This window comes from Lonchura striata, chromosome 36 (assembly GCF_050655825.1).
Source record: "Lonchura striata isolate lonStrDom1 chromosome 36, ASM5065582v1, whole genome shotgun sequence".
NCBI lineage: Eukaryota > Metazoa > Chordata > Aves > Passeriformes > Estrildidae > Lonchura > Lonchura striata.
In genome coordinates this window covers 213,586-240,829 of record NC_140738.1, presented here as the reverse complement: position 1 = coordinate 240,829, position 27,244 = coordinate 213,586, and the positions used below count along the sequence as shown (strand labels likewise).

The window sequence follows — 27,244 nt, the reverse complement described above, 5'->3', positions numbered from 1 at the left end:
CGCCCCAAAAACCGCCCTTTTCACCCCAAAAATGGCCTTTTTCACCCCAAAAACGGCCCTTTTCACCCCAAAAACGGGCAATTTCACCCCAAAAACGGCCCCCAATCCCAACCCAAATTTTATTCCCAATTTATCCCAATTTATCCCCAATTTATTCCCAATTTATCCTGATTTCTCCCAATTTATCCCAATTTATCCCCGATATTCTCCCAATTTATTCCCAATTTTTCCCGATTTTCTCCCAATTTATCCCAAATTTTCTCCCAATTTATCCCCGATATTCTCCCAATTTATTCCCAATTTTTCCCGATTTTCTCCCAATTTTTCCCGATTTCTCCTTGTTTCCATTCCCGATTTTCTCCCAATTTATCCCAATTTTCTCCCAATTTATCCCCGATTTTCCCCAAAATTTCTCCCAATTTCTCCCAATTTCCCTGGATTTTCCCCCAATTTTCTCCCCATTTATCCCGATTTATTCCCAATTTTCTCCCGATTTTCCCCCAATTTATTCCCGATATTCTCCCAATTTCTCCCAATTTATTCCCGATTTATCCCCGATATTCTCTGGATTTTCCCCGATTTTCCCCCGATTTTCCCGATTTCTCCCGATTTATTCCCAATTTTCCCTCAATTTTCTCTCGATTTATCCCTGAATTTCTCCCAATTTATTCCCGATTTTCCCCCGATATTCTCCGGATTTTCCCCGATTTTCCCCCGATTTTCCCCTGATTTTCCCGATTTTCTCCCGATTTTTTCCCGATTTTCTCCCGGATTTCCCCGATATTTATTCCCGACATTCTCCGTTTTTCCCGTTTTTCCCGTTTTTCCCGTTTTTCCGTGTTTTCCGGCGCAGGAGGAGGGGCTCAAGCTGACCTTCCAGAAGCATCCGCAGGGTCCCAACGGCGCCGCCCGCAGGAGCGCCCGCCGCCCGCTGCAGGTCGGGGCGAAACACGGCGATTTCGGGAAAATCGGGGGGAAAAACGGCCATTTCGGGAAAATTGGGGCAAAACACGGCGATTTCGGGAAAATCAGGGGGAAAAACGGCCATTTCGGGAAAATCGGGGCCAAAAACGGCCATTTCGGGAAAATCGGGGCCAAAAACGGCCATTTTGGGAAAAACGGGGCGAAAAACGGCGATTTTGGGAAAATCAGGGGGAAAAACGGCGATTTTGGGAAAATCAGGGGGAAAAACGGCCATTTTGGGAAAATCGGGGCCAAAAACGGCGATTTCGGGAAAATCAGGGCCAAAAACGGCAATTTTGGGGAAAAAAAGGCGGATTCAGGAAAAACGGGGCGAAAAATGGTGATTTCGGGGCAAAAAACAGCGATTTTGGGAAATACGGGGTTAAAAACAGTGATTTGGGGAAATTTGGGGCAAAAAATGGCGATTTTGGGGCTAAAAACGGTGATCTTGGGACATTTGGGCTGAAAATGGCGATTTCAGGGAATTCGGGGCTAAAATCACCGATTTCCAGGAATTGGGGCTAAAAACGCCAATTTTGGGGAATTCAGGCCTAAAAACGCCAATTTTGGGGCTAAAAACGCCGATTTTGGGGCTAAAAACGCCGATTTTGGGGAATTTGGGGTAAAACCGCCGGGATCCGCCCCAAAACCGCGGCGGAGCCCCAAAATCGCCCAAATTCACCCCAAATTTCGTTTCCCCCCCCAGGGCTCGGAGCAGCGGCGGGAGAAGTGGCACCGGAAAAAGGTGATTTGGGAATGGCTGAAATTCCCCAAAATCCCCCAAAATTCACCCAAAATCCCTGAAAATCCCCCCAAATTCCCCAAAATCCCTGAAAATTCCCCAAAAATCCCCAACAACACCCAAAAATTCCTGCAAAATCCGCAACAATTCCCAAAAAATCCTCAAAAGTTCCCTAAAATCCCCAAGAATTCCCCAAAAATCCCTGAAAATTCCCCAAAATCCCCAAAAATCCCAAAAAATCCCTGAAAATCCCCAAAAATTTCCAAAATTTCCCCAAAAGTCCACAAAAATTCCCCAAAAATCCCCAAAAACTCCGAAAATCCACAAAAATTCCCCCAAAATTCCCGAAAATCCCAAAATCCCCGAAAATGCTCAAAAATCCCCAAAAATCCCCGAAATTCCCCAAAAATCCCCAAAAAAATTTCCGAAAATTCTCAAAATGTTTTATTTACAAGCTTTAATCAACAACTTTCTAATTACCAATTTTAATTCCCAATTGAACAATTTTTAATGAACAATTCACTAATTACCAATTCTAATGAAGAATTTAACAATTTTTAATGAACAATTCACTAATTACCCATTCCAATTAAGAACTGAACTATTCTCAATTACCAATTCACTAATTACCCATCCTAATTAAGAACTGAACTATTCTCAATTACCAATTCACTAATTACCCATTCCAATTAAGAACTGAACTATTTTCAATTACCAATTCACTAATTACCCATTTTAACTCCCAATTGAACTATTTTCAATTACCAATTCACTAATTACCAATCCTAATTAGGAATTTATCTATTTTCAATTACCAATTCACTAATTACCAATCCTAATGAAGAACTGAACTATTTTCAATTACCAATTCACTAATTACCAATCCTCATTAAGAATTTAACATTTTCAATTACCAATTCACTAATTACCCATTCTAATTAAGAACTGAACTATTTTCAATTACCAATTCTCTAATTACCAATTTTAACTCCCAATTGAACTATTTTCAATTTCCAATTCACTAATTATCCATCCTAATTAGGAACTGAACTATTTTCAATTACCAATTCACTAATGACCCGTCCTAATGAAGAACTGAACAATTTTCAATTACCAATTCACTAATTACCCATTTTAACTCCCAATTTAACATTTTTCAATTTCCAATTCACTAATTACCCATCCTAATGAAGAACTGAACTATTCTCAATTTCCAATTCACTAATGACCCATCCTAATGAAGAACTGAACTATTTTCAATTACCAATTCACTAATTACCCATCCTAATTAGGAATTTATCTATTTTCAATTTCCAATTCCCTAATTACCCATTTTAACTCCCAATTTAACAATTCTCAGTTACCAATTCACTAATGACCCATCCTAATTAGGAACTGAACTATTTTCCACGGACAGCTCATTAACTCCCGGCTCTAATTAAGAACTGAACTATTCTCAATTGCCAATTCACTAATTACCAATCCTCATTAAGAATTTAACATTTTCAATTACCAATTCACTAATTACCAATCCTCATTAAGAACTGAACTATTCTCAGTTTCCAGTTCACTAATGACCCATCCTAATTAGGCATTGAACTATTTTCCACGAGCAGCTCATTAACTCCCGGCTCTAATTAAGAACTGAACTATTCTCAATTACGAATTCACTAATTACCCATCCTAATTAGGAATTTATCTATTTTCAATTTCCAATTCCCTAATTACCCATTTTAACTCCCAATTTAACATTTTTCAATTTCCAATTCACTAATGACCCATCCTAATTAGGAACTGAACTATTTTCCACGGCCAGCTCATTAACTCCCGGCTCTAATTACTTTCCCCCCAGTGCCTGCCCGCCCCGCCCCCAGCCCTGGACCTCTCCAAGATGGCGGCGCTCATGGGGGGCGTGGCCCCGGCGGCGCTGGCCACGCCCCCTCACTTCCGGCCGGCGCCGGAAGAGGCGGCGGGGCAGACCGGAAGTGCTTGCTGCCCCCTGCTGGCCGACCCCATGCTGGCGCCCGCCTCGGACTCGGAGTAGCCCCGCCCCCTGATGAATATTTATAAATATGTAAAGTGTCTGTGTCGTGGGGCGGGGCCGGGGGCGGGGCTTCGGGGGTTGTTTTTTAATAAAAGGTTGGAAACGCAGCGGGGCGTGCTCTGGTGCCTAATTAAACGGTAATTAGCTGGACTGCTCGTTAGGTAACGGCGGCGGTAACCTCGTCATTAATGAGCCTCCTCATTACCCTCCTTGTTAATTAGACTCCTCATTAATTACCCTCCTCGTTAATTCACCTCCTCATTACCCTCCTTGTTAATTAACCTCCTCGTTAATTATCCTCATTACCCTCTTCATTAATTCACCTCTCATTCATTAACCTCCTCATTAACCTCCTTGTTAATTAACCTCCTCGTTAATTCACCTCCTCATTACCCTCCTTGTTAATTACCCTCCTCATTAATTATCCTCATTAACCTCCTCATTACCCTCCTTGTTAATTAACCTCCTCCTTAATTACCCTCCTCATTACCCTCCTTGTTAATTAACCTCCTCATTAATTACCCTCCTCATTAACCTCTTCATTAATTACCCTCCTCATTACCCTCCTTGTTAATTAACCTCCTCGTTAATTCACCTCCTCATTACCCTCCTTGTTAATTAACCTCCTCATTAATTACCCTCCTCATTACCCTCCTCATTAATTACCCTCATTACCCTCCTTGTTAATTAACCTCCTCATTAATTACCCTCCTCATTACCCTCCTTGTTAATTACCCTCCTCATTAATTCACCTCCTCTTTAACCTCGTCATTAATTAACCTCATTACCCTCCTCATTACCCTTGCCATTACCCTCCTCATTAATTAACCTCCTCATTAGCCTCATTACGCTTCTCATTAATCTCCCCATTAATTAATCTCCTAATTAACCTCCTCATTACCCTCCTCATTAATTAACCTCCTCATTAACCTCCTCATTACCCTCCTCATTAATTCACCTCCTCATTAACCTTATTACGCTTCTCATTAATCTCCCCATTGACCTGCTAATTAAACTCCTCATTACCCTCCTCATTAATTAACCTCATTAACCTCCTCATTACCCTCCTTATTACTCTCCTCATTAATTAACCTCCTCATTAATTACCCTCCTCATTACCCCCCTAATTAACCTCCTCATTCTTTAACCTCCTCATTACTCTCCTCATTAATTAACCTCCTCATTAATTAACCTCTTTATTAACCTCCTCATTAATTAACCTCCTTATTAACCTCCTCATTACCCTCCTCATTAACCTCCTCATTAATTAAGCTCCTCATTACCCTTCTAATTACCCTCCTCATTAATTAATCTCCTCCCTGGCCTCCCTTCGTTTGTCCCGCCCCCCGATAGCCACCCCAATTAATTAATGAATTAATTGGTAATTAACGATCCCCGCTCACGTCTCCCCCTCACGATTTTCCTGCTTTGTTTTTTTCTTGCTTTGGTTTTAATTTTTTTTTCGGGTTTATTTTTTTGGGTTTTTTGGGGTTTTGGGGTTTTTTATAAAATTTTTCGGAGTTTTTTTGTTTGTTTTTTTTTGTCCCAGTTTTTTGTGAGGTTTTTTTTTGGAGAGGGGGTTCAAGGTTTTTTTTGTTTGTTTGCTGGGGTTTTTTTGGGGTTTTTGTAAATTTTTTTAGAGGGTTTTTTTTTTCTTTTTTTTTTTTGGCGTTTTTTCAGTTTTTTACGTTTTTGGGGTTTTTAAAAATTTTTTTTGTGGGTTTTTTTTGGTGTTTTTCGGAGTTTTAAAAGAATTTTTTGGTGTTTTTTTTTTTTGTTTTATTTTTTAATTTTTTGTGGGGGTTTTGCTTTTTTTCCTTTCTTTGTTTTTGTTCTTTTGGGTTTTTTTAAAGGTGTTTTTTTGTTTGCTGGGGGGTTTTTTTTGGGGGGTGTTTTTTGTTAATTTTTTTCACGCCTTTTTGTTTTTTCTCATCTTTCCACATTTCTTAAGGCTTTTTACATTTTTTCTCATCCTTTTAAATTTTCATAGTTTTTTTTTTTTTCATTTTTTTGACTTCCTTGGGGTTTCTTAAAAACTTTTCTCGGGCTTTTTTCTTTCATTTTGTTTGGTTATTTTTTATTTGGTGTTTTTTGTTTTTCTTTTGTTTCTTTTTTGGTTTTTTTTGTTTGTTTTTTTTTTTCTTTTTTTCCTTTGGGTATTTTTTTCTGTTTTTTCTGTATTTTTGCCTCGTTTTGGTGCTCTCTGTCCTCTCCCCCTCCATCTCCCCATCTCCCTCTCCTGTCTCCCTCTCCATCTCCCTCCCCCTCCATCTCCCCCTCCATTTCTCTCTCTCCATCTCCCTCTCCCCATTTCCTTTCCCCTCCTTTCTCTCCCTCTCCATTTCTCTCCCTCACTCTCTCCTCCTCCATCTCCCTCTCTTTCCCCATCTCCATTTCCCTCCTTTCTCTCCCTGTCTCCATCTCCCTCACTCTCTCCTCCATCTCCCTCTCCATTTCTCTCCATTTTCCTCTCTCCATCTCCCTCTCCCCATTTCCTTTCCCCTCCTCTCCCTCCCCATCTCCCTCTCCATTTACCTCCCTCTTTCCTCTCCCTCTCCATTTCTCTCCCCATCTCCCTTCCTCTCTCCTCCTCCATCTCCCTCTCCCTCTCCCCGTCTCCATTCCCCTCCTTTCTCTCCCTCTCCCCGTCTCCATCTCCCCGCCATTTCTCTCTCTCCCTCCCCATCTCCCTCACACTCTCCTCCCCATCTCCATCTCCCCCGCCATTTCTCTCTCCCTCTCCCTCTCTCTCCCTCCATCTCCATCTCCCCGTCTCCATTTCCCTCCTTTCTCTCCCTCTCCCCATCTCCATCTCCTTCGCCATCTCCCCCATTTCTCTCCCTCGTCTTTCCCTCTCCATTTCTCTCTCCCTCTCTCCATCTCCCTCCCTCTCCTCCTCCATCTCCCCATCTCCCTCTCCATTTCTCTGTCTCCATCTCCCTCTCCCCATTTCCTTTCCCCTCCTCTCCCTCTCCATCTCTCTCTCCCTCTCCATTTCTCTCTCCCTCTCCATTTCTCTGTCTCCGTCTCCCTCTCCCTATTTCCTTTCCCCTCCTCTCCCTCTCCATTTCTCTCCCTCCCTTTCCTCTCCCTCTCCATTTCTGTCTCCATCTCCCTCTCCCTATTTCCTTTCCCCTCCTCTCCCTCTCCATCTCTCTCTCCCTCCCCATTTCTCTCTCCCTCCCCATTTCTCTCTCCCTCTCCATTTCTCTCCTCCCTCTCTCCTCCCTCTCCTCCATTTCTCCTCCTCCATTCCTCCCTCCCCACCACGTGACCCATCTGGCCCCGCCCCTTTTCCCGCCTTTTCCCCTCCGCAGGCGCGAGGGGGGGCGGTCACGTGACGCCGGCGCCCCGCGCTCCCCTTTTCCCGCCTCTCCGCCGTCACGTGACCCCCCGTTCCTTTTCCCCCCCTCACCGATTTCACCCGCGTTTGTTTGTTTTTTTTGTGTGTTTTTTCCCCTTTCCCCCCATTTTCCTCCTCCTTTTTCTCATCCAAACTCCCCCTTTTCCCTCCCCGGCCGCTCTTTTCCCCTCCCCGGCCGCCCCTTTCCCCTCCCTCACCGTCTCCTCCTCCGCCTCCCGCCCTTCGCGCGCGCACCGGAAGCGGAAGTCGCCTCAGGCGGCGCTTCCGGCGGGCGCCGCGGCGCGGCACGGGCGGCGGCGGCGGCGGCGGCGGCGGCGGAGGAGGAGGAGGAGGAGGAGGAGGAGGAGGAGGAGGAGGCGGCGGCCGAGCGGAGGAAGGTCCCGCCCCGCCCCGGCGGTTCCCCGCCCGGCTCCGGCGGGGCCGCGGCCGGGCCGCTGATGGCGCTGAGCCTGGACCGCGAGGCCTTCGCGCGGCGGCTGCGGCGGCTCTACGCCAGCTGGCAGGTGGGGGAGGGGCGGGGGAGGGGGCTGGGGGGGGTTTGGGGGGAACTTGGGGGATTTCAGGGGGATTTGGGCGGTTTGAGGGGGTTTGAGGGGAACTTGGGGGATTTCAGGGGGATTTGGGGGGTTTGGGGTAAATTTGGGGGATTTGAGGGGGATTTGGGGTGGATTTGGGGGGTTTGGGGTAAATTTGGGGCGTTTGAGGGGGTTTGGGGGTAAATTTGGTGGGTTTGAGGGGGGGTTGAGGGAAACTTGGGGGATTTCAGGGGGATTTGGGGGGTTTGGGGTAAATTTGGGGGATTTGAGGGGTGGTTGAGGGAAATTTGGGGGATATGAGGTGAATTTGGGTGGTTTGAGGGGGATTTCAGGGGGATTTGGGCGGTTTGAGGGGGTTTGGGGTAAATTTGGGGGATTTGAGGGAAATTTGGGGGATTTGAGGGGAATTTGGGGTAAATTTAGGGGGGTTGGGGTGGATTTGGAGGGTTTGGGGTAAATTTAGGGGGGTTGAGGGGAATTTGGGGGTGTTGAGGGGAATTTGGGGGATTTGAGGGAAATTTGGGGAATTTGAGGGGAATTTGGGGTGGATTTGGGTGCTTTCGGGGAAATTTGGGGGATTTGGGGTGGTTTTGGGTGGTTTGGGGTAAATTTGGGGAATTTGGGGTGGATTTGGGTGGTTTGGGGTAAATTTGGGGGATTTGAAGGAAATTTGGGGGGGTTTGAGGGGAATTTAGGGGGTTTGGGGTGAATTTGGGGGGTTTGGGGTAAATTTAGGGAGTTCGAGGTAAATTTGAGGGGGATTTTGTAGGTTTGGGGTAAATTTGGGGGGCCTGAGGGGGTTTGGGGGTTTTGGGGTGAATTTGGTTTAAATTTTTGGCAGTTTGAGGTGAATTTGGGGGTTTTGGGGTGAATTTGGAGGGGTTGAGGTGAATTCGGGGGATTTGGGGTGAATTTGGGGGATTTGAGGGAAATTTTGGGGGTTTGAGGGGAATTTGGGGTAAATTTGGAAGATTTGAGGGAAATTTTGGGCATTTGAGGAGAATTTGGGGTGAATTTAGTGGGGCTGAGGTAAATTTGGGGGATTTGAGGTAAATTTGGGGTGTTTAGGGAAATCTGGGGGGGCTGAGGGAATGTTGAGGGTTTGGAGTGAATTTGGGGTGAATTTTGTGGAATTTGGGGCTGCTGCAGGGGATTTTTTTGGGGTGAATTTGGGGCTGCTGTAGGGGATTTTTTGGGGTGAAATTGGGTGAATTTGGAGCTCCTGTAGGGGATTTTTTTGGGTGGATTCAGGGTTCCTGTAGGGGATTTTTTTGGGGTGAAATTGGGTGAATTTGGGGTTGCTGATGGAGGATATTTTGGGGTGAATTTGGGGCTGCTTCAGGGGAATTTTTGGGTGAATTTGGGGGTGCCAATTGGGAATTTTTGGGGTGAATTTGGGTGATTTTGGGTCGCCTGCCCCAAGAAAGGCACAGATGAGTTCGGCGGCGTCAGTGTTGGGGAAATTTTGGGGTAAATTTGGGGTAAATTCAGGGTTGTTGCAGGGATATTTTGGGGTGAATTTGGGGCTGCTGCAGGGGTAATTTTGGGGTGAATTTGGCTGATTTTGGGTCTCCTGCCCCACAGAAAGGCGAGGATGAGTTCGGCGGCGTCGACGCCATCGTGGTGGCCGTGGGCGTGGACGAGGAGATCGTCTACGCCAAGTCCACGGCGCTGCAGGTGGGCAAAAAAACAGAAAATAAACTAAAATCTGGGGGGAAAATCCCGAATTCTGGGAAAAAAACCCAAATCCTGAGGAAAAGCCCGAAATTCCTGAGAAAAACCCCAAAAATCTCGGTGTAAAATCCCAAAATCCTGGGAAAAAAACAAAATCATGAGGAAAAACTTGAAATTCGTGAGGAAAACTCCAAAAATGTTTCATTTTTGGGCAAATTCTCCCAGTTTGGGCTGAATTTTATCATTTTTAGGGGCATCCCCTCATTTTTGGGAAAATTTTCTCAATTTTGGATGAATTTTCTCATTTTTTTGGGATAAATCCCCCATTTTTTGGGTAAATCTCCCAATTTTAAAGTAAATCCCCCATTTTTGAGGTAAATCCCCCCAATTTTGGGATAAATCTCCCCATTTTTGGAGTAAATCCCCCATTTTTGGGGTAAAATCCTCCATTTTTGGGATAAATCCCCCCCATTTTGGGGTAAATCCCCCATTTTTGGGGTAAATTCCCCCATTTTAGGATAAATCTCCCCATTTTTGGCTGAATTCTCTCAGTTTTAGCTAGATTTCCTATTTTTGGGGTAAATCCCCCATTTTGGGGCAAATTTCCCCATTTTGGGGTAAATTCCCCCATTTTTGGGGTTTCTCTCCTGCTTTTGGGGACTTTCCCATAATTTTTGTCTGGTTCCTTTCGGGGTTTTCCTCATAAATTTTGGGGATTTTTGTTAATTTTGGGGTTTCTTGGTTCCTTTTTGGGGTTTTTTGTTCCTTTTTGGGGTTTTTTTGTTCCTTTTGGGGTTTTTTTGTTCCTTTTTGGGGTTTCTTGGTTCCATTTTGGGTTTTTTATGATCCATTTTTGGGTTTCTTTGTCCCTTTTTGGTTTTTTTTGTCCATTTTGGGGTGTCCTTGATCCATTTTGAGGTTTTTTTTGTTCCTTTTGGGGTTTTCCTGGTCCATTTTGGGGTTTCTTTGCTTCTTTTTGGGTTTTTTTGGTCTCTTTTGAGGTTTCTTTGTCTCTTTTTGGGTTTCCTTGGTCAGTTTTTGGGGTTCCTGGGTTGTTTTTGGTGTTTCCCAGGCGTTTATTGGGGTCTCCTTCATGATTTTTGGTGTATTTTGGAGATTTTTGGGGTTTCTCTGAGGTTTTTTGGGGTTCCTTGGTGGTTTTTTGGGTTACTCTGAGGTTTTTTGGATTTCTGGGTTATATTTTTGATTTCTCTGAGTTTTTTTGGGTTCCTGTGTGGTTTTTTGGGGTTCCTCTGAGGTTTTTTGGGATTTGTGGGTGATTTTTTGGGATCTTGGGTGATTTTTTGTGTTCCTCTGAGGTTTTTTGGGTTCCTCAGAGGTTTTTTGGGTTCCCCAGAGGTTTTTTGGATTCCTGGGTTATATTTTTGATTTCTCAGAGGTTTTTTGGATTCCTGGGTCATTTTTGGGGCGTTCTGATGGATTTTGGGGTTCTCCAGACGTGGCTCTTCGGCTACGAGCTGACGGACACGGTGATGCTGTTCTGCGAGGAGCTCATCTTTGGGTTCCTGGGTGGATTTTTGGGTTCCTGGGTGGATTTTTGGGTTCCTCTGAGGTTTTTTAGGTTCCTCTGAGGTTTTTTGGGTTTTCTCTGAGGTGTTTTGGCTTCCTCTCAGGTTTTTTGGATTCCTGGGTTATATTTTTGATTTCTCTGAGGTTTTTTGGATTCCTGGGTCATTTTTGGGGCGTTCTGATGGATTTTGGGGTTCTCCAGACGTGGCTCTTTGGCTACGAGCTGACGGACACGGTGATGCTGTTCTGCCAGGAGCTCATCTTTGGGTTCCTGGGTGGATTTTTGGGTTCCTCTGAGGTTTTTTGGGTTCCTCTCAGGTTTTTTGGGGTTCCTCTGAGGTTTTTTGGGTTTTCTCTGAGGTGTTTTGGGTTCCTCTCAGGTTTTTTGGGTTTCTCTAAAGTATTTTGGGTTCCTGGGTGGTTTTTTTGGGTTCCTCTGAGGTTTTTTTGGGTTCCTGGCTGGTTTTCTGGGTTCCTTTGAGGTTTTTGGGTTTTCTCTGAGGTTTTTTGGGTTCCTCTGAGGTTTTTTGGGTTCCTGGGTGTTTTTTTGGGGTTTCTCTGAGGTGTTTTGGGTTCCTGGCTGGTTTTCTGGGTTCCTTTGAGGTTTTTGGGTTTTCTCTGAGGTTTTTTGGGTTCCTCTGAGGTTTTTTGGGTTCCTCAGAGGTTTTTTGGGTTCCTCAGAGGTTTTTTGGATTCCTGGGTCACTTTTGGGGTGTTCTGATGGATTTTGGGGCTCTCCAGACGTGGCTCTTCGGCTACGAGCTGACGGACACGGTGATGCTGTTCTGCGAGGAGCGCGTCCTGTTCCTGGCCAGCCGGAAGAAAGTCGAGTTCCTCAAGCAGGTGGCGCCGGCCAAGGGCGCCGAGGGCACCAACGGCCTCCCGGCGGTCACGCTGCTGGTCCGCGAGAAGGTGGGGACCTTTTGGGGCGATTTTGGGGGGTTTTGGTCAACTTGGGGTCATGCTGCTGGTCCGCGAGAAGGTGGGGACCTTTTGGGGCGATTTTGGGATGTTTTGGGCCAATTTTGGGGGGGTTTGGGTCATTTTGGGTTTTTTTGGGGCCATTTTGAGTCATCTTCAGGTCACTGGAGGCCATTTTAGGGTGCTGGAGGCCATTTTGGGGCATTTTGGGTCTTTTTGGGGTCCTGGTGGCTGTTTTGGGGTTTCAGAGGCCATTTTGGGGTAATTTTGGGGTTTTTAGGGGTCCTGGTGGCCATTTTGGGGTCTCGATGGCCATTTTGCTGTCCTGGAGGCCATTTTGGGGTCATTTGGAGTTTTTTTGGGGTCCCGGTGTCCATTTTGAGGCCACTTTGGGGTCCTGGTGTCAATTTTGGGCCACTTTGGGGTCACTTTGGGTTTTGGTGGCCATTTTAGTGTCCCGGTGTCCATTTTGAGGCCACTCTGGGTTCTTGGGGGCCATTTTAGTGTCCTGGGGGCCATTTTGGGTCATTTTGGGGTCCAGGGTGCCATTTTGGTGTCCCTGGGAGCCATTTTGGAGTCTTGGAGGCCATTTTGGGGCCATTTTGGTGTCCCCAGGAGCCATTTTGGGGTCCTGGAGGCCATTTTAGGGTCTTGGAGGCCATTTTGGGGTCCTGGAAGCCATTTTCGAGTCCAGGGCGCCATTTTGGGGTCCTGGAGGCCATTTTGAGATAATTTATGGGTTTTTGGGGGTCCTGGAGGCCATTTTGGTGTCATGGTGTCCATTTTGGTGTCCCCGGGCGCCATGTTGGTGTCCCCGCGAGCCATTTTGGAGTCCCCGGGCGCCACATTGGGGTCACTTTGGTTTTGGTGGCTATTTTGGTGTCCTGGTGTCCATTTTGGTGTTCCCGGGCGCCATTTTGAGCTCCTAGAGACCATTTTGGAGTCCCCGGGCGCCACGTTGAGGTCGCTTTGGTTTTGGTGGCCATTTTGGTGTCCTGGTGTCCATTTTGGAGTCCCCTGGCGCCATTTTGGTGTTCCCGGGCGCCATTTTGAGCTCCTAGAGACCATTTTGGAGTCCCCGGGCGCCATGTTGAGGTCGCTTTGGTTTTGGTGGCCATTTTGGTGTCCTGGTGTCCATTTTGGTGTCCCCTGGCGCCATTTTGGAGTCCCCAGGCGCCATGTTGAGGTCGCTTTGGTTTTGGTGTCCATTTTGGTGTCCCCGGGCGCCATTTTGGAGTCCCCGGGCACCACATTGGGGTCACTTTGGTTTTGGTGGCCATTTTGGTGTCCTGGTGTCCATTTTGGTGTTCCCGGGCGCCATGTTGGTGTCCCCGGGAGCCATTTTGGAGTCCCCAGGTGCCACGTTGGGGTCGCTTTGGTTTTGGTGGCCATTTTGGTGTCCTGATGTCCATTTTGGTGTCCCCGGGCGCCATTTTGGTGTCCCCTGGCGCCATTTTGGAGTCCCTGGGCGCCATGTTGAGGTCACTTTGGTTTTGGTGGCCATTTTGGTGTCCTGGTGTCCATTTTGGAGTCCCCTGGCGCCATTTTGGAGTCCCCGGGCGCCACGTTGAGGTCGCTTTGGTTTTGGTGGCCGTTTTGGGGTGACCCTCCGGGTTTTTGGGCGCCGCAGAACGAGAGCAACAAGGCCAACTTCGAGAAGCTGCTGGAGGCGCTGCGGAGCAGCCGCGCCGGGCGCCGCCTCGGCGTCTTCGCCAAGGACAAGTTCCCCGGCGACTTCCTGAGGAGCTGGAACGACGCCCTGGCCAAGGAGGGCTTCGAGAAGGTCCGGGGGGGCAGAGTTGGGTTGGGGCTGGGTTGGGAGGGTCAAAGTTGGGTTGGGGTTGGGTTGGGTGGGTCAGGGTTGGGTTGGGGTTGGGTTGGGTGGGTCAGGGTTGGGTTGGGGTTGGGTTGGGTGGGTCAAAGTTGGGTTGGAAGAGTTGGAATTGGGTTGGAAGAGTTGGAATTGGGTTGGAAGAGTCAAAGTTGGGTTGGAAGAGTAGAAGTTGGCTTGGAAGAGTAGAAGTTGGCTTGGAAGGGGTCAATGTTGGGTTGGAAGAGTCAAAGTTGGGTCGGAAGAGTCAAAGTTGGGTCAGAATGGTCAGAATTGGGTTGGATGGGTCAAAGTTGGGTTGGATGAATTGGAATTGGGTTGGAAGGGTCAGAGTTGGGTTGGAAGAGTAGAAGTTGGGTTGGAAGAGTCAAAGTTGGGTTGGAAGAGTTGGAGTTGGGTTGGAAGAGTCAAACTTGGCTAGGAAGAGTCAAAGTTGGGTCAGAAGGGTCAACGTTGGGTCAGAAGGGTCAACGTTGGGTTGGAAGAGTCAAAGTTGGGTCAGAAGGGTCAATGTTGGGTCGGAAGGGTCAACATTGGGTCAGAAGGGTCGAGGTTGGGTTGGAAGAGTTGGAATTGGGTTGGAAGAGTCAAAGTTGGGTTGGAAGAGTAGAAGTTGGCTTGGAAGGTGTCAATGTTGGGTTGGAAGGGTCAATGTTGGGTCAGAAGGGTCAAGGTTGGGTTGGAAGGGTCAGTCTTGGGTCAGAAGGGTAAAGGTTGGGTTGGAAGGGTCAAGGTTGGGTTGGAAGGGTCAACGTTGGGTCGGAACAGTCAAAGTTGGGTTGGAAGAGTCAAAGTTGGCTTGGAAGAGTCAAAGTTGGGTTGGAAGGGTCAAAGTTGGGTCGGAAGAGTCAACGTTGGGTCAGAAGGGTCAACGTTGGGTCAGAAGGGTCAATGTTGGGTCAGAAGGGTCAACGTTGGGTTGGAACGGTCAATGTTGGGTCGGAAGAGTCAACGTTGGGTCAGAAGGGTCAACGTTGGGTCGGAACAGTCAAAGTTGGGTCGGAAGGGTCAACGTTGGGTCGGAAGGGTCAACGCTGGCCGTCGCCGCAGGTGGACGTCAGCGCGGCCGTGGCGCAGGCCATGGCGGCCAAGGAGGAGGTGGAGCTGCAGCTGATGCGCAAGGCGGCCGCCATCACCTCCGAGGTCTTCACCAAGTTCTTCAAGGAGCGCGTCATGGAGATCGTCGACGCCGACGAGGTTGGGGCCAAATCCGGCGGGTTTGGGTCCGGGTTGGGGCAAAAATTGGGGTTTTGAGGTTGGGTTGGGTGAAAAATTGGATTTTGAGGTTGGGTTGGGTCAAAAGTTGGAGTTTTGGGTTTGGGTTGGGTTAAAATTGGATTTTGAGATTGGGTTGGGTCAAAAGTTGGAGTTTTGGGTTTGGGTTGGGTCAAAAGTTGGAGTTTTGGGTTTGGGTTGGGTCAAGAAATGGATTTTGAGATTGGGTTGGTCAAAAATTGGAGTTTTGAGGTTGAGTTGGGTCAAAAATTCGATTTTGAGGTTGGGTTGAGTTAAAAATTGAAGTTTTGAGGTTGGGTTGGGTCAAAAATTGGAATTTGAGATTGGGTTGGTCAAAAATTGGAGTTTTGGGTTTGGGTTGGGTCAAAAATTGGATTTTGAGGTTGAGTTGGGTCAAAAATTGGAGTTTTAAGGTTGAGTTGGGTTAAAATTGGATTTTAAGGTTGGGTTGGGTTAAAAATTGAAGTTTTGGGGTCACCCTGAAATCCTGGACGAAAATGGGGATTTTTTTGCTGAAAATCGGGATTTTTTTGTCAAAATCGGTTTTTTTGGGCTAAAAATCAGGAGTTTTGTCTGAAAATTAGATTTTTTTGTCCAAAATCCTGGAATTGCCGTTTCACCCTGAAATCCCGGCCTAAAATCGGGGTTTCCTGGCCAAAAATTGAGATTTTTCTGCCGAAAAATCTGGAATTTCTGACCAAAAATCACGGTTTTTTGCCAAAATTCCAGAATTGGCATTTTCACCCCAAACCTGGGGTTTTTTTGCCTGAAAATTTGTGTTTTCACCCCAAAATCCTGGCTGACAATTTGGGCTTTCAGACCAAAAACCAAAACCAGGGATTTTCCCCCTGAAAATTCAGATTTTTTGGCCGAAAATCACCGTTTTTTCGCGTAAAATCGCCGTTTTTTCGCGTAAAATCGCCGTTTTTTCGCCGAAAATCGGGGTTTTTTCACCGAAATCGCAGAATTGTGTTTTTTTGCCCCAAACTGACGCTGTGATGACGTCACTGCCCGCAGAAGGTGCGGCACAGCAAGCTGGCCGAGGCGGTGGAGAAAGCCATCGAGGAGAAGAAATTCCTGGCGGGCGCCGACCCCTCGGCCGTGGAGATGTGCTACCCCCCCATCATCCAGAGCGGCGGCAACTACAACCTCAAATTCAGCGTCGTCAGGTACCAAAACCGCCCGGATTTGGGCAAATTTGGGCTGATTTACCGAGATTTGGAAAAAAAGCCAAATTTAGCAAAAAAAGCCAAAAATTGAGCAAAAAACGCAGAAAAAATTGGTCCACCTTGGTCAGCCAGAGCGGCGGCAACTACAACCTCAAATTCAGAGTCATCAGGTACCCAAAATTGCCCAGATTTGGGCAAATTTGGGCTGATTTACCGAGATTTGGAAAAAAACGCAAATTTTACCAAGAAAAGCCAAAAATTGACCAAAAATCGCCCAAAAACTTGGTCCACCTTGGTCAGAAAGAGTGGTGGCAATGGCAGCCTCAAGTTCAGCGTCGTCAGGTACCCAAAATCGCCTGGATTTGGGCAAATTTGGGCTGATTTACTGAGATTTGGAAAAAAAAACAAAATTAGCAAAAAAACGTCAAAAATTGAGCAAATTTCGCCCAAAAAATTGGTCCACCCTGGTCAGCAATTGGTCAGCAAGAGTGGTGGCAATGACAACCTCAAATTCAGCGTCGTCAGGTACCTAAAATTTCCCAGATTTGGGCAAATTTGGGCTGATTTACCGAGATTTGGAAAAAAAACCAAAATTAGCAAAAAAACCACCAAAAATTGACCAAATTTCGCCCAAAAAATTGGTTCACATTGGTCATTCAGAGTGGTGGCAATGACAAGTTCAAGTTTAGCGTCGTCAGGTACCCAAAACCGCCCGGATTTGGGCAAATTTGGGCTGATTTACTGAGATTTGGAAAAAAACGCAAATTTTACCAAGAAACGCCAAAAATTGAGCAAAAATCGCACAAAAAATTGGTCCACCTTGGTCAGCAAGAGTGGTGGCAATGGCAGCCTCAAATTCAGCGTCGTCAGGTACCTAAAATTGCCCAGATTTGGGTAAATTTGGGCTGATTTACCGAGATTTGGAAAAAACCCCAAATTTTACCAAGAAACACCAAAAATTGTCCAAATTTCGCCCAAAAACTTGGTCCACACTGATCATCTAGAGTGGTGGCAATGACAACTTCAAGTTCAGCGTCATCAGGTACCCAAAACCGCCTGGATTTGGGTAAATTTGGGCTGATTTACTGAGATTTGAAAAAAACCACAAAATTTACCAAAAAACATTAGAAATTGACCAAATTTTGCCCAAAAAATCCCGTTTTTTCCCCCCAATTCCCCAGCGACAAGTCCCACATGCACTTCGGGGCCATCACCCCCATCGCTGACCCCATTCCTGTCCCGTTTCTGACCCAAAAACACAGTTTTTGACCATTTTTTGTCATTTTTTCACAGTTTTTGGTAATTTCTCCGTTTTTCTCCCCGTTTTTTCCCAAAATCCCGTTTTTTCTCCCCAAATCCGCAGCGACAAGTCCCACATGCACTTTGGGGCCATCACCCCCATCCCTGACCCCATTTCTGACCCATTCCTGACCCCATTTCTATGCCATTTTTGACCCAATTTCCCCATTTTTTGTAACTTTTTCCCAATTTCTTCTTTTTTCTCCCCGTTTTTTCCCAAAATCCCGTTTTTTCACCCCAAATCCCCAGCGACAAGTCCCACATGCACTTCGGGGCCATCACCCCCATCCCTGACCCCATTTCTGACCCATTCCTGACCCAATTTCCCCATTTTTTGCCATTTTTTCGCCGTTTTTGACAATTTCTCCGTTTTTCCCCCCATTTTTTCCCAAAATCCCGTTTTTTCACCCCAAACCCACAGCGACAAGTCCCACATGCATTTCGTGACCATCACCCCCATCCCTGACCCCATTTCTGACCCATTCCTCACCCAATTTCCCCATTTTTTGCCGTTTTTCGCCGTTTTTGACAATTTCTCCGTTTTCCTCCCCGTTTTTTCCCAAAATCCCGTTTTTTCACCCCAAACCCGCAGCGACAAGTCCCACATGCACTTCGGGGCCATCACCTGCTCCATGGGCATCCGCTACAAGTCCTACTGCTCCAACCTGGTGCGGACGCTGATGGTGGACCCGTCGCAGGAGATGCAGGAGCACTACGGGTTCCTGCTGGGGCTGCAGGAGGTGCTGCTGCGGGAGCTGCGGCACGGTGAGTGACCGCTGAGTGACCGCTGAGTGACCAGAGTGACCACTGAGTGACCAGAGTGACCACTGAGTGACCAGAGTGACCACTGACTGACCAGAGTGACCACTGACCCCACGGACACTGCGGGTTCCTGCTGGGGCTGCAGGAGGTGCTGCTGCGGGAGCTGCGGCACGGTGAGTGACCGCTGAGTGACCATGAGTGACCACTGAGTGACCACTGACTGACCAGAGTGACCACAGTGACCGCAGAGTGACCACACTGACCACTGACCCCACGGACACTGCGGGTTCCTGCTGGGGCTGCAGGAGGTGCTGCTGCGGGAGCTGCGGCACGGTGAGTGACCAGAGTGACCACTGAGTGACCACTGAGTGACCACTGACTGACCAGAGTGACCACTGACTGACCACAGTGACCACAGTGACCGCAGAGTGACCACACTGACCACTGACCCCACGGACACTGCGGGTTCCTGCTGGGGCTGCAGGAGGTGCTGCTGCGGGAGCTGCGGCACGGTGAGTGACCGCTGAGTGACCATGAGTGACCACTGAGTGACCACTGACTGACCAGAGTGACCACTGACTGACCACTGACTGACCAGAGTGACCACACTGACCACTGACCCCACGGACACTGCGGGTTCCTGCTGGGGCTGCAGGAGGTGCTGCTGCGGGAGCTGCGGCACGGTGAGTGACCACTGAGTGACCATGAGTGACCACTGAGTGACCACTGACTGACCACTGACTGACCACTGAGTGACCACTGAGTGACCACTGACTAACCAGAGTGACCACAGTGAGCACTGAGTGACCACTGACTGACCACAGTGACCACAGTGAGCACAGAGTGACCACAGTGACCACTGAGTGACCACACTGACCACAGTGACTGCAGAGTGACCACACTGACCACTGACCACAGTGAGCACAGAGTGACCGCTGAGTGACCACTGAGTGACCATAGTGAGCACAGAGTGACCACAGTGACCACTGACTGACCCCCGAGTGACCACTGAATGATCCCGAGTGACCGCTGACCCCTGAATGACCCTGAATGACCACTGAGTGTCCATGAGTGACCGCTGAGTGACCGCTGACCCCCGAATGACCACTGAATGACCACTGAGTGACCCCGAGTGAGTGTGAATGACCACTGAGTGACCACTGAGTGACCACAGTGACCACTGAGTGACCTGAGTGACCACTGAGTGACCACTGAGTGACCAGAGTGACCACACTGACCACTGAGTGACCACACTGACCCCTGAGTGACCCCGAGTGACCACTGAATGATCCCGAGTGACCGCTGACCCCTGAATGACCCTGAATGACCACTGAGTGTCCATGAGTGACCGCTGAGTGACCACTGACCCCCGAATGACCATGAATGACCACTGAGTGACTCCAAGTGAGCGTGAATGACCACCGAGTGACCGCCGAGTGACCGATGACCCATGAATGACCCGGATTGACTCTGAATGACCACTGACCCCCGAATGACCACTGAATGACCACCGAGTGACCCCAAATGACTGTGAATGACCTTGAGTGACCCCGAATGACCCCTGAATGACCCTGAGTGACCACTGAGTGACCCCGAGTGAGCGTGAACGACCACTGAGTGACCGAGAGTGACCGCCGAGTGACCAATGACCCATGAATGACCACGAATGACCCCTGAGTGACCACTGAATGACCCCAAATGACTGTGAATGACCCTGAGTGACCCCAAATGACCACGAATGACCCTGAGTGACCGCTGAGTGACCCTGAGTGACCCCGAGTGACCGTGAGTGACCATGAGTGACCCCAAATGACTGTGAATGACCCTGAGTGACCCCAAATGACTGTGAATGACCCTGAGTGACCCCGAATGACCCTGAGTGACCGCTGAGTGACCGCTGAGTGACCCCAAATGACTGTGAATGACCCTGAGTGGCCCCGAATGACCCTGAATGACCCCGAGTGACCATGAGTGACTCCAAATGACCTTGAGTGACCCCAAATGACTGTGAATGACCTTGAGTGACCCCGAATGACCCTGAGTGACCCCGAGTGACCATGAGTGACCGCCGCTCCCGGCAGGCGCCCGGCTCTGCGACGTCTACGCCGCCGTCATGGACGTGGTCAAGAAGCAGCGGCCGGAGCTGCTGGGCAAGGTCACCAAGAACCTGGGGTGAGCGGGGTCAGGGGTCACCGCGGGGTCACCGCGGGGTCACCGCGGGGTCAGGGGTCACCGCGGGGTCGCTGTGGTCACTCAGGTTCGCCATGGGCATCGAGTTCCGCGAGGGCTCCCTGGTCATCAACAGCAAGAACCAGCAGCGCCTCAAGAAGGGTGAGAGACCCAAAACCGCCGGGTTTTACCCCAAAAACAACGGGATTCCCAAACCCCGGGGTTATAGCCCAAAACCCCCGGGTTCGGCCCCGAAATCCCCGGGTTTTAACCCAAAAACAACAGGATTCCCAAATCCCGGGGTTATAGCCCAAAACCCCCGGGTTTGGCCCCGAAATCCCCGGGTTTTACCCCAAAAACAACGGGATTCCCAAATCCTGGGGCTATAGCCCAAAACCCCCAGGTTTGGACCCGAAATCCCCGGGTTTTAGCCCAAAAATAACGAGATTCCCCGGGTTTTGTTCCAAAATTCCAAAATCCCAGGGTTTTAGCCCAAAATCCCCGGGTTTGGCCCCGAAATCCCCGGGTTTTAACCCAAAAACAACGGGATTCCCAAATCCCGGGGTTATAGCCCAAAACCCCCGGGTTCGGCCCCGAAATCCCCGGGTTTTAGCCCAAAAATAACGAGATTCCCCGGGTTTTGTTCCAAAATTCCCAAATCCTGGGGTTTTAGCCCAAAACCCCCGGGTTTGGCCCCGAAATCCCCGGGTTTTAACCCAAAAATAACGAGATTCCCAAATCCCGGGGTTATAGCCCAAAACCCCCGGGTTCGGCCCCGAAATCCCCGGGTTTTAGCCCAAAAATAACGAATATCCCCAGGTTTTGTTCCAAAATTCCCAAATCCTGGGGTTTTAGCCCAAAATCCCCGGGTTTGGCTCCGAAAATAACGAAATTCCTCGAGTTTTGTTCCAAAATTCCGAAATCCCAGGGTTTTAGCCCAAAATCCCTGGGATTGGCCCCAAAAATAACGAATATCCCCGGGTTTTGTTCCAAAATTCCGAAATCCCAGGGTTTTAGCCCAAAATCCCTGGGATTGGCCCCAAAAATAACGAATATCCCCGGGTTTTGTTCCAAAATTCCGAAATCCAGGGGTTTTAGCCCAAAATCCCCGGGTTTGGCCCCGAAATCCTCGGGTTTTACCCCAAAAATAACTAAATTCCCGGGGTTTTACCCCAATAATACCCAAATTCACGGGTTTTACCCCAAAATACCCGGGTTTGGCCCCCAAAATAACGAGATTCTGAAATCCCAGGGTTTTAGCCCAAAATCTCCAGGTTTTGGCCCCAATAATACCCAAATTCACGGGTTTTACCCCAAAATCCCTGAATTTTGGCCCAAAATCCCAGGGTTTTTCCCCATAAATTCCTGAAATTTCGGATTTTTACCCCAAAATTCCGAATTCATGGGGTTTTACCCCAAAATCCCTGCTTTTTCCCCCATTTTAACTCCGTTTCCCCCCGTTTTTTCCCCGTTTTTTTTCCCGTTTTTCCCAAATTTCACTAATTTAGTTTTTTCCCGATTTCCCGTGTTTTCGCCCCAAACCAGGCATGGCCTTTCAAACCCATTTTTGCCCATTTTTGCCCATTTTCCCCCATTTTAACCCCGTTTTTCCCCGTTTTTTCCCCGTTTTTTCCCCATTTTTTTCCCCGTTTTTTTCCCAAATTTCACTAATTCCGTTTTTTCCCGATTTCCCGTGTTTTCGCCCCAAACCAGGCATGGTGTTCAGGGTCACCGTGGGGCCTTTCAAACCCATTTTTGCCCATTTTTCCCCCGTTTTTCCCCGTTTTTTTCCCCGTTTTTTCCCCGTTTTTTTTCCCGTTTTTTCCCAAATTTCACTAATTTTGTTTTTTCCCAATTTCCCGTGTTTTCGCCCCAAACCAGGCATGGTGTTCAGCGTCAACGTGGGGCCTTTCAAACCCATTTTTTCCCCATTTTAACCCCGTTTTTCCCCGTTTTTTCCCCGTTTTTTTTCCCGTTTTTTCCCAAATTTCACTAATTTTGTTTTTTCCCAATTTCCCGTGTTTTTGCCCCAAACCAGGCATGGTGTTCAGCGTCAATGTGGGGCCTTTCAAACCCATTTTTGCCCATTTTTCCCCATTTTAACCCCGTTTTTCCCCGTTTTTTCCCCGTTTTTTTTCCCGTTTTTTCCCAAATTTCACTAATTTTGTTTTTTCCCGATTTCCCGTGTTTTCGCCCCAAACCAGGCATGGTGTTCAGCGTCAACGTGGGGCTGTCGGAGCTGCCGAACCGCGGCGCCGCGCGTCCCGAGGACCGGACCTACGCGCTCTTCCTGGGCGACACCGTATTGGTGGACGAGGTGGGCGTGGCCTCCCGGCCGGCCAATCACAGCCTGGCGCCTCCCCCGAGCCGGCCAATCACAGCCCAGCCTGGCCCCGCCCCGGCCAATCACGTTTTGCGGTTCTGTCCCCTCGGCCAATCGCGTTCGCCCGGCCCAGGCCACACCCAGCGGTGTGTGCCCGCCCCTTTCTCTCAGCCAATCAGGTGCCGCTGTGTCCATTCTCTCAGCCAATCCCGTGTCCCCAGAGGAAAGCCCCGCCCCCATTCCCCAATAGCCAATGGCATGTGGCCCTGCTCATCCTCCCAGCCAATGGCATTTAGCTCCATCCCCATCCCAGCCAATCAGGTTTTACCACATCCCCGTGCCAGCCAATCGGGTTTAACCCCATCCCCGTGCCAGCCAATGGCATTTAGCCCCGTCCCCGTGCCAGCCAAAGGGCTGTGGCCCCGCCCGTCCCCCAGCCAATGGCATTTAGCCCCATCCCCGTGCCAGCCAATGGCATCTAGCCCCGTCCCCGTGCCAGCGAATGGGCTGCGGCGCCGCCCGTCCCCCAGCCAATGGCATTTAGCCCCATGCCCGTGCCAGCCAATGGCATTTAGCCCTGTTCCTGTGCCAGATAATGGCATTTAGCCCCGTCCCCGTGCCAGCCAATGGCATTTAGCCCCGTCCCCGTGCCAGCCAATGGGCTGCGGCCCCATCCCCGTGCCAGCCAATGGCATTTAGCCCCGTCCCCGTGCCAGCCAATGGCATTTAGCCCCGTCCCCGTGCCAGCCAATGGGCTGCGGCCCCGTCCCCGTGCCAGCCAATGGCATCTAGCCCCGTCCCCGTGCCAGCCAATGGGCTGCGGCCCCGCCCGTCCCCCAGCCAATGGCATTTAGCCCCATGCCCGTGCCAGCCAATGGCATTTAGCCCCGTCCCTGTGCCAGCCAATGGCATTTAGCCCCATCCCCGTGCCAGCCAATGGCATTTAACCCGTCCCCGTGCCAGCCAATGGGCTGCGGCCCCGTCCCCGTGCCAGCCAATGGGCTGCGGCCCCGCCCGTCCCCCAGCCAATCAGGCGTCTCCGCAGGACGGCCCCGCGGTGCTGCTCACGGCCGTCAAGAAGAAGGTCAAGAACGTCGGCATCTTCCTCAAGGTGGGCCCAGTTTGGGGCATTTTGGGGCGTTTTGGGCATTTTCGGCATTTTGGGGGTTTTGGGGGGTTTTGAGGGTTTTGGAGGTTTTGGTTCATTTTGGGGTTTTTGAGGGTTTTGGGGTTTTTGGTTCATTTTGGGGTTTTTGATTAATTTTGAAGGTTTTTGTTCATTTTGGGGTTTTTGATTAATTTTGAAGGTTTTTGTTCATTTTGGGGTTTTTGAGTGTTTTGGGGTTTTTGATTAATTTTGAAGGTTTTGGTTCGTTTTGGGGTTTTTGAGTGTTTTGGGGTTTTTGATTAATTTTGAAGGTTTTTGGTTCATTTTGGGGTTTTTGAGTGTTTTGGGTTTTTGATTAATTTTGAAGGTTTTGGTTCATTTTGGGGTTTTTGATTAATTTTGAAGATTTTGGTTCATTTTGGGGTTTTTGAGGGTTTTGGGGTTTTTGGTTCATTTTGGGGTTTTTGGAGGTTTTCAGGGTTTTGGTTCATTTTGGGGGATTTTGGGGTTTTTGAGGGTTTGGGGGTTTTTGGTTTATTTTGGAGGTTTTGGTTCATTTTGGGGGATTTTGGGGATTTCGGGATTTCTGTGTTTTGGGATTTTTGTAAATGCTGTTTTTGGGATTTTGGGGTTTTTGGGATTTCGGGGTTTTTGGGGGTTTCTGTTTTTTGGAATTTTTGTAAATTCCTTTTTTGGGATTTCGGGGTTTTTGGGATTTTGGGGATTTTGGGATTTCAGGGTTTCTGTTTTTTGGGATTTTTGTAAATTCTGTTTTTGGAATTTTGGGATTTCGGGGTTTCTGTTTTTTGGGATTTTTGTAAATTCCGTTTTTGGAATTTTTGGGTTTTTGGGGTTTTTAGGATTTTGGGCTTTCTGTTTTTTGAGATTTTTGTAAATCCCGTTTTTGGGATTTCGGGGTTTCTGTTTTTTAGGATTTTTGTAAATTCTGTTTTTGGGATTTTGGGGCTTTGGGATTTCGGGGTTTCTGATTTTTGGTATTTTTGTAAATTCCGTTTCTGGAATTTTGGGATTTCGGGGTTTCTGTTTTTTGGGATTTTTCTAAATTCTGTTTTGGGGTTTTTGGGATTTCGGGGTTTCTGATTTTTGGGATTTTTGTAAATCCCGTTTTCGGGATTTTGGGGATTTGGGGATTTTGTGGTTTCTGATTTTTGGTATTTTTGTAAATCCCATTTTTGGGATTTTGGGGATTTGGGGATTTTGTGGTTTCTGATTTTTGGGATTTTTGTAAATCCCATTTTTGGGTTTTTCCCCCCAGAACGAGGACGAGGATGAGGAGGAGCCGGACAAGGACGAGGCCGAAGATCTCCTGGGCCGGAGCTCCCGGGCGGCGCTGCTGACCGAGCGGACCCGGGTGAGTGACCCCGAGTGACCCCTGACCCCTGAGTGACCCCGAGTGACCACAACCCCAAAAACTACCCAAAAAGCCAAAAAAAGTCCCAAAAATCCCCTAAAAATGCCTCAAAAATGACCCAAAATGGCCGTGAGTGACCACTGGGTGACCTCTGAGTGACCACAACCCCAAAAATGTCCCAAAAATCTCAAAAAAATGCCCCAAAATCCCCTAAAAATTCCCCGAAATTGCTCAAAAATGCCCCAAAATGGCCGCGAGTGACCTCTGAGTGACCACAACCCCAAAAACGACCCAAAAATCAAAAACAAGTCCCAAAAATCCCCTAAAAATGCCTCAAAAATTACCCAAAATGGCCGTGAGTGACCCCCGAGTGACCACTGACCCCTGAGTGACCTCTGAGTGACCACAACACCAAAAATGACCAAAAAATTTCCGAAAAATGCCCAAAAATCTCCTACAAATTCCTCGAAATTGCCCAAAAATGCCCCAAAACGGCTGCGAGTGACCAGGAGTGACCAGTGAGTGACCAGGAGTGACCGCTGAGTGACCACAACCCCGAAAATGACCAATAAATTACCAAAAAATGCCCAAAAAAGCCCCGAAATTGCCCAAAAACGCCCCAAAACGGCCGCGAGTGACCATGAGTGACCACGAGTGACCACTGAGTGACCACGAGTGACCCCTGAGTGACCGCTGAGTGACCACAACCCCGAAAATGACCAATAAATTACCAAAAAATGCCCAAAAAAGCCCCGAAATTGCCCAAAAATGCCCCAAAACGGCCGCGAGTGACTGCTGAGTGACCCCTGAGTGACCGCTGAGTGACCGCTGAGTGACCACAACCCCGAAAATGACCAAAAAATTACTGAAAAATGCCCAAAAATGCCCCGAAACTGCCCAAAAACGCCCCAAAATGGCCCTGAGTGACCCCTGAGTGACCCCTGAGTGACCCCTGAGTGACCCCTGAGTGACCTCGAGTGACCGCTGACCCCGGGTGACCTCTGGCCGGCCGCAGAACGAGCTGACCGCCGAGGAGAAGCGCCGGGCGCACCAGAAGGAATTGGCCACGCAGCTGAACGAGGACGCGCGGCGGCGCCTGACCGAGCAGCGCGGCGAGCAGCAGACCCAAAAGTGAGGGAATTCACCCCAAAACGGCCTCAGTTAATCCAGACCGGGCAGGATGGACCCAAAAGTGAGGGAATTCACCCCAAAAATAACGGGATTAACACAAAAGTGAGGGAATTCACCCCAAAACGGCCTCAGTTAATCCAGACGGGGCAGGATGGACCCAAAAGTGAGGGAATTCGCCCCAAAAATAACGGGATTAATCCAAAACAGCAGAATGAACCCAAAAGTGAGGGAATTCACCCCAAAAATAACGGGATTAACCCAAACAGGGCAGGATGGACCCAAAAGTGAGGGAATTCACCCCAAAAATAACGGGATTCACCCAAACCGGGCAGGATGGGCCCAAAAGTGAGGGAATTCACCCCAAAAATAACGGGATGGACCCAAAAGTGAGGGAATTCACCCCAAAAATAACAGGATTAGCACAAAAGTGAGGGAATTCGCCCCAAAAATAACGGGATTAACCCAAAAGTGAGGGAATTCGCCCCAAAACAGCCTCAGTTAATCCAAACCGGGCAGGATGGACCCAAAAGTGAGGGAATTCACCCCAAAATGGCGGGTTAACCAAACCAGGCAGGATGGACCCAAAAGTGAGGGAATTCGCCCCAAATATAACGGGATTAATCCAAAACGGGCAGGATGGGCCCAAAAGTGAGGGAATTCACCCCAAAAATAATGGGATTAACACAAAAGTGAGGGAATTCACCCCACAACAGCCTCAGTTAATCCAAACCGGGCAGAATTAACCCAAAAGTGAGGGAATTCGCCCCAAAAATAACGGGATTCGCACAAAAGTGAGGGAATTCACCCCAAAAATAATGGGATTAACACAAAAGTGAGGGAATTCACCCCAAAAATAACGGGATTAGCACAAAAGTGAGGGAATTCACCCCAAAACGGCGGGTTAACTGAACCGGGCAGGATGGACCCAAAAGTGAGGGAATTCACCCCAAAAATAACGGGATTAGCACAAAAGTGAGGGAATTCACCCCAAAAATAACGGGATTAACCCAAACAGGGCAGGATGGACCCAAAAGTGAGGGAATTCACCCCAAAAATAATGGGATTAATCC

The 27,244-nt window shown here is 48.6% G+C and overlaps 2 protein-coding genes across 6 annotated transcripts in view; both read left to right on the top strand.

The window, feature by feature from the left end:
- The window catches only part of LOC110481137 (ATP-dependent chromatin remodeler CHD8), a 56,149-nt gene extending 52,293 nt beyond the window's left edge, over nt 1-3,856 (top strand). The window contains exons 34-36 of the mRNA XM_085565389.1: nt 854-937; nt 1,670-1,708; nt 3,558-3,856. Of these exons, the coding sequence (XP_085421515.1) occupies nt 854-937; nt 1,670-1,708; nt 3,558-3,749 (315 nt within the window). The 3' untranslated portion in view covers nt 3,750-3,856. The remainder of the gene's footprint in view (nt 1-853; nt 938-1,669; nt 1,709-3,557) is intronic.
- Nucleotides 3,857-7,411: 3,555 nt separating this feature from the next.
- The window catches only part of SUPT16H (SPT16 homolog, facilitates chromatin remodeling subunit), a 39,193-nt gene continuing 19,360 nt past the window's right edge, over nt 7,412-27,244 (top strand). For 2 of the 5 annotated variants that reach the window (XM_085565376.1, XM_085565378.1), the window contains exons 1-13: nt 7,412-7,616; nt 9,234-9,326; nt 11,595-11,765; nt 13,405-13,557; nt 14,656-14,802; nt 15,859-16,010; nt 17,902-18,074; nt 20,153-20,243; nt 20,329-20,402; nt 22,445-22,557; nt 23,609-23,674; nt 24,948-25,043; nt 26,059-26,174. In XM_085565376.1, coding sequence (XP_085421502.1) covers nt 7,551-7,616; nt 9,234-9,326; nt 11,595-11,765; nt 13,405-13,557; nt 14,656-14,802; nt 15,859-16,010; nt 17,902-18,074; nt 20,153-20,243; nt 20,329-20,402; nt 22,445-22,557; nt 23,609-23,674; nt 24,948-25,043; nt 26,059-26,174 — 1,511 coding nt within the window. In that variant the 5' untranslated portion in view covers nt 7,412-7,550. The remainder of the gene's footprint in view (nt 7,617-9,233; nt 9,327-11,594; nt 11,766-13,404; nt 13,558-14,655; nt 14,803-15,858; nt 16,011-17,901; nt 18,075-20,152; nt 20,244-20,328; nt 20,403-22,444; nt 22,558-23,608; nt 23,675-24,947; nt 25,044-26,058; nt 26,175-27,244) is intronic. The other 3 variants (XM_085565377.1, XM_085565375.1, XM_085565374.1) reach the window with 3 other exon arrangements.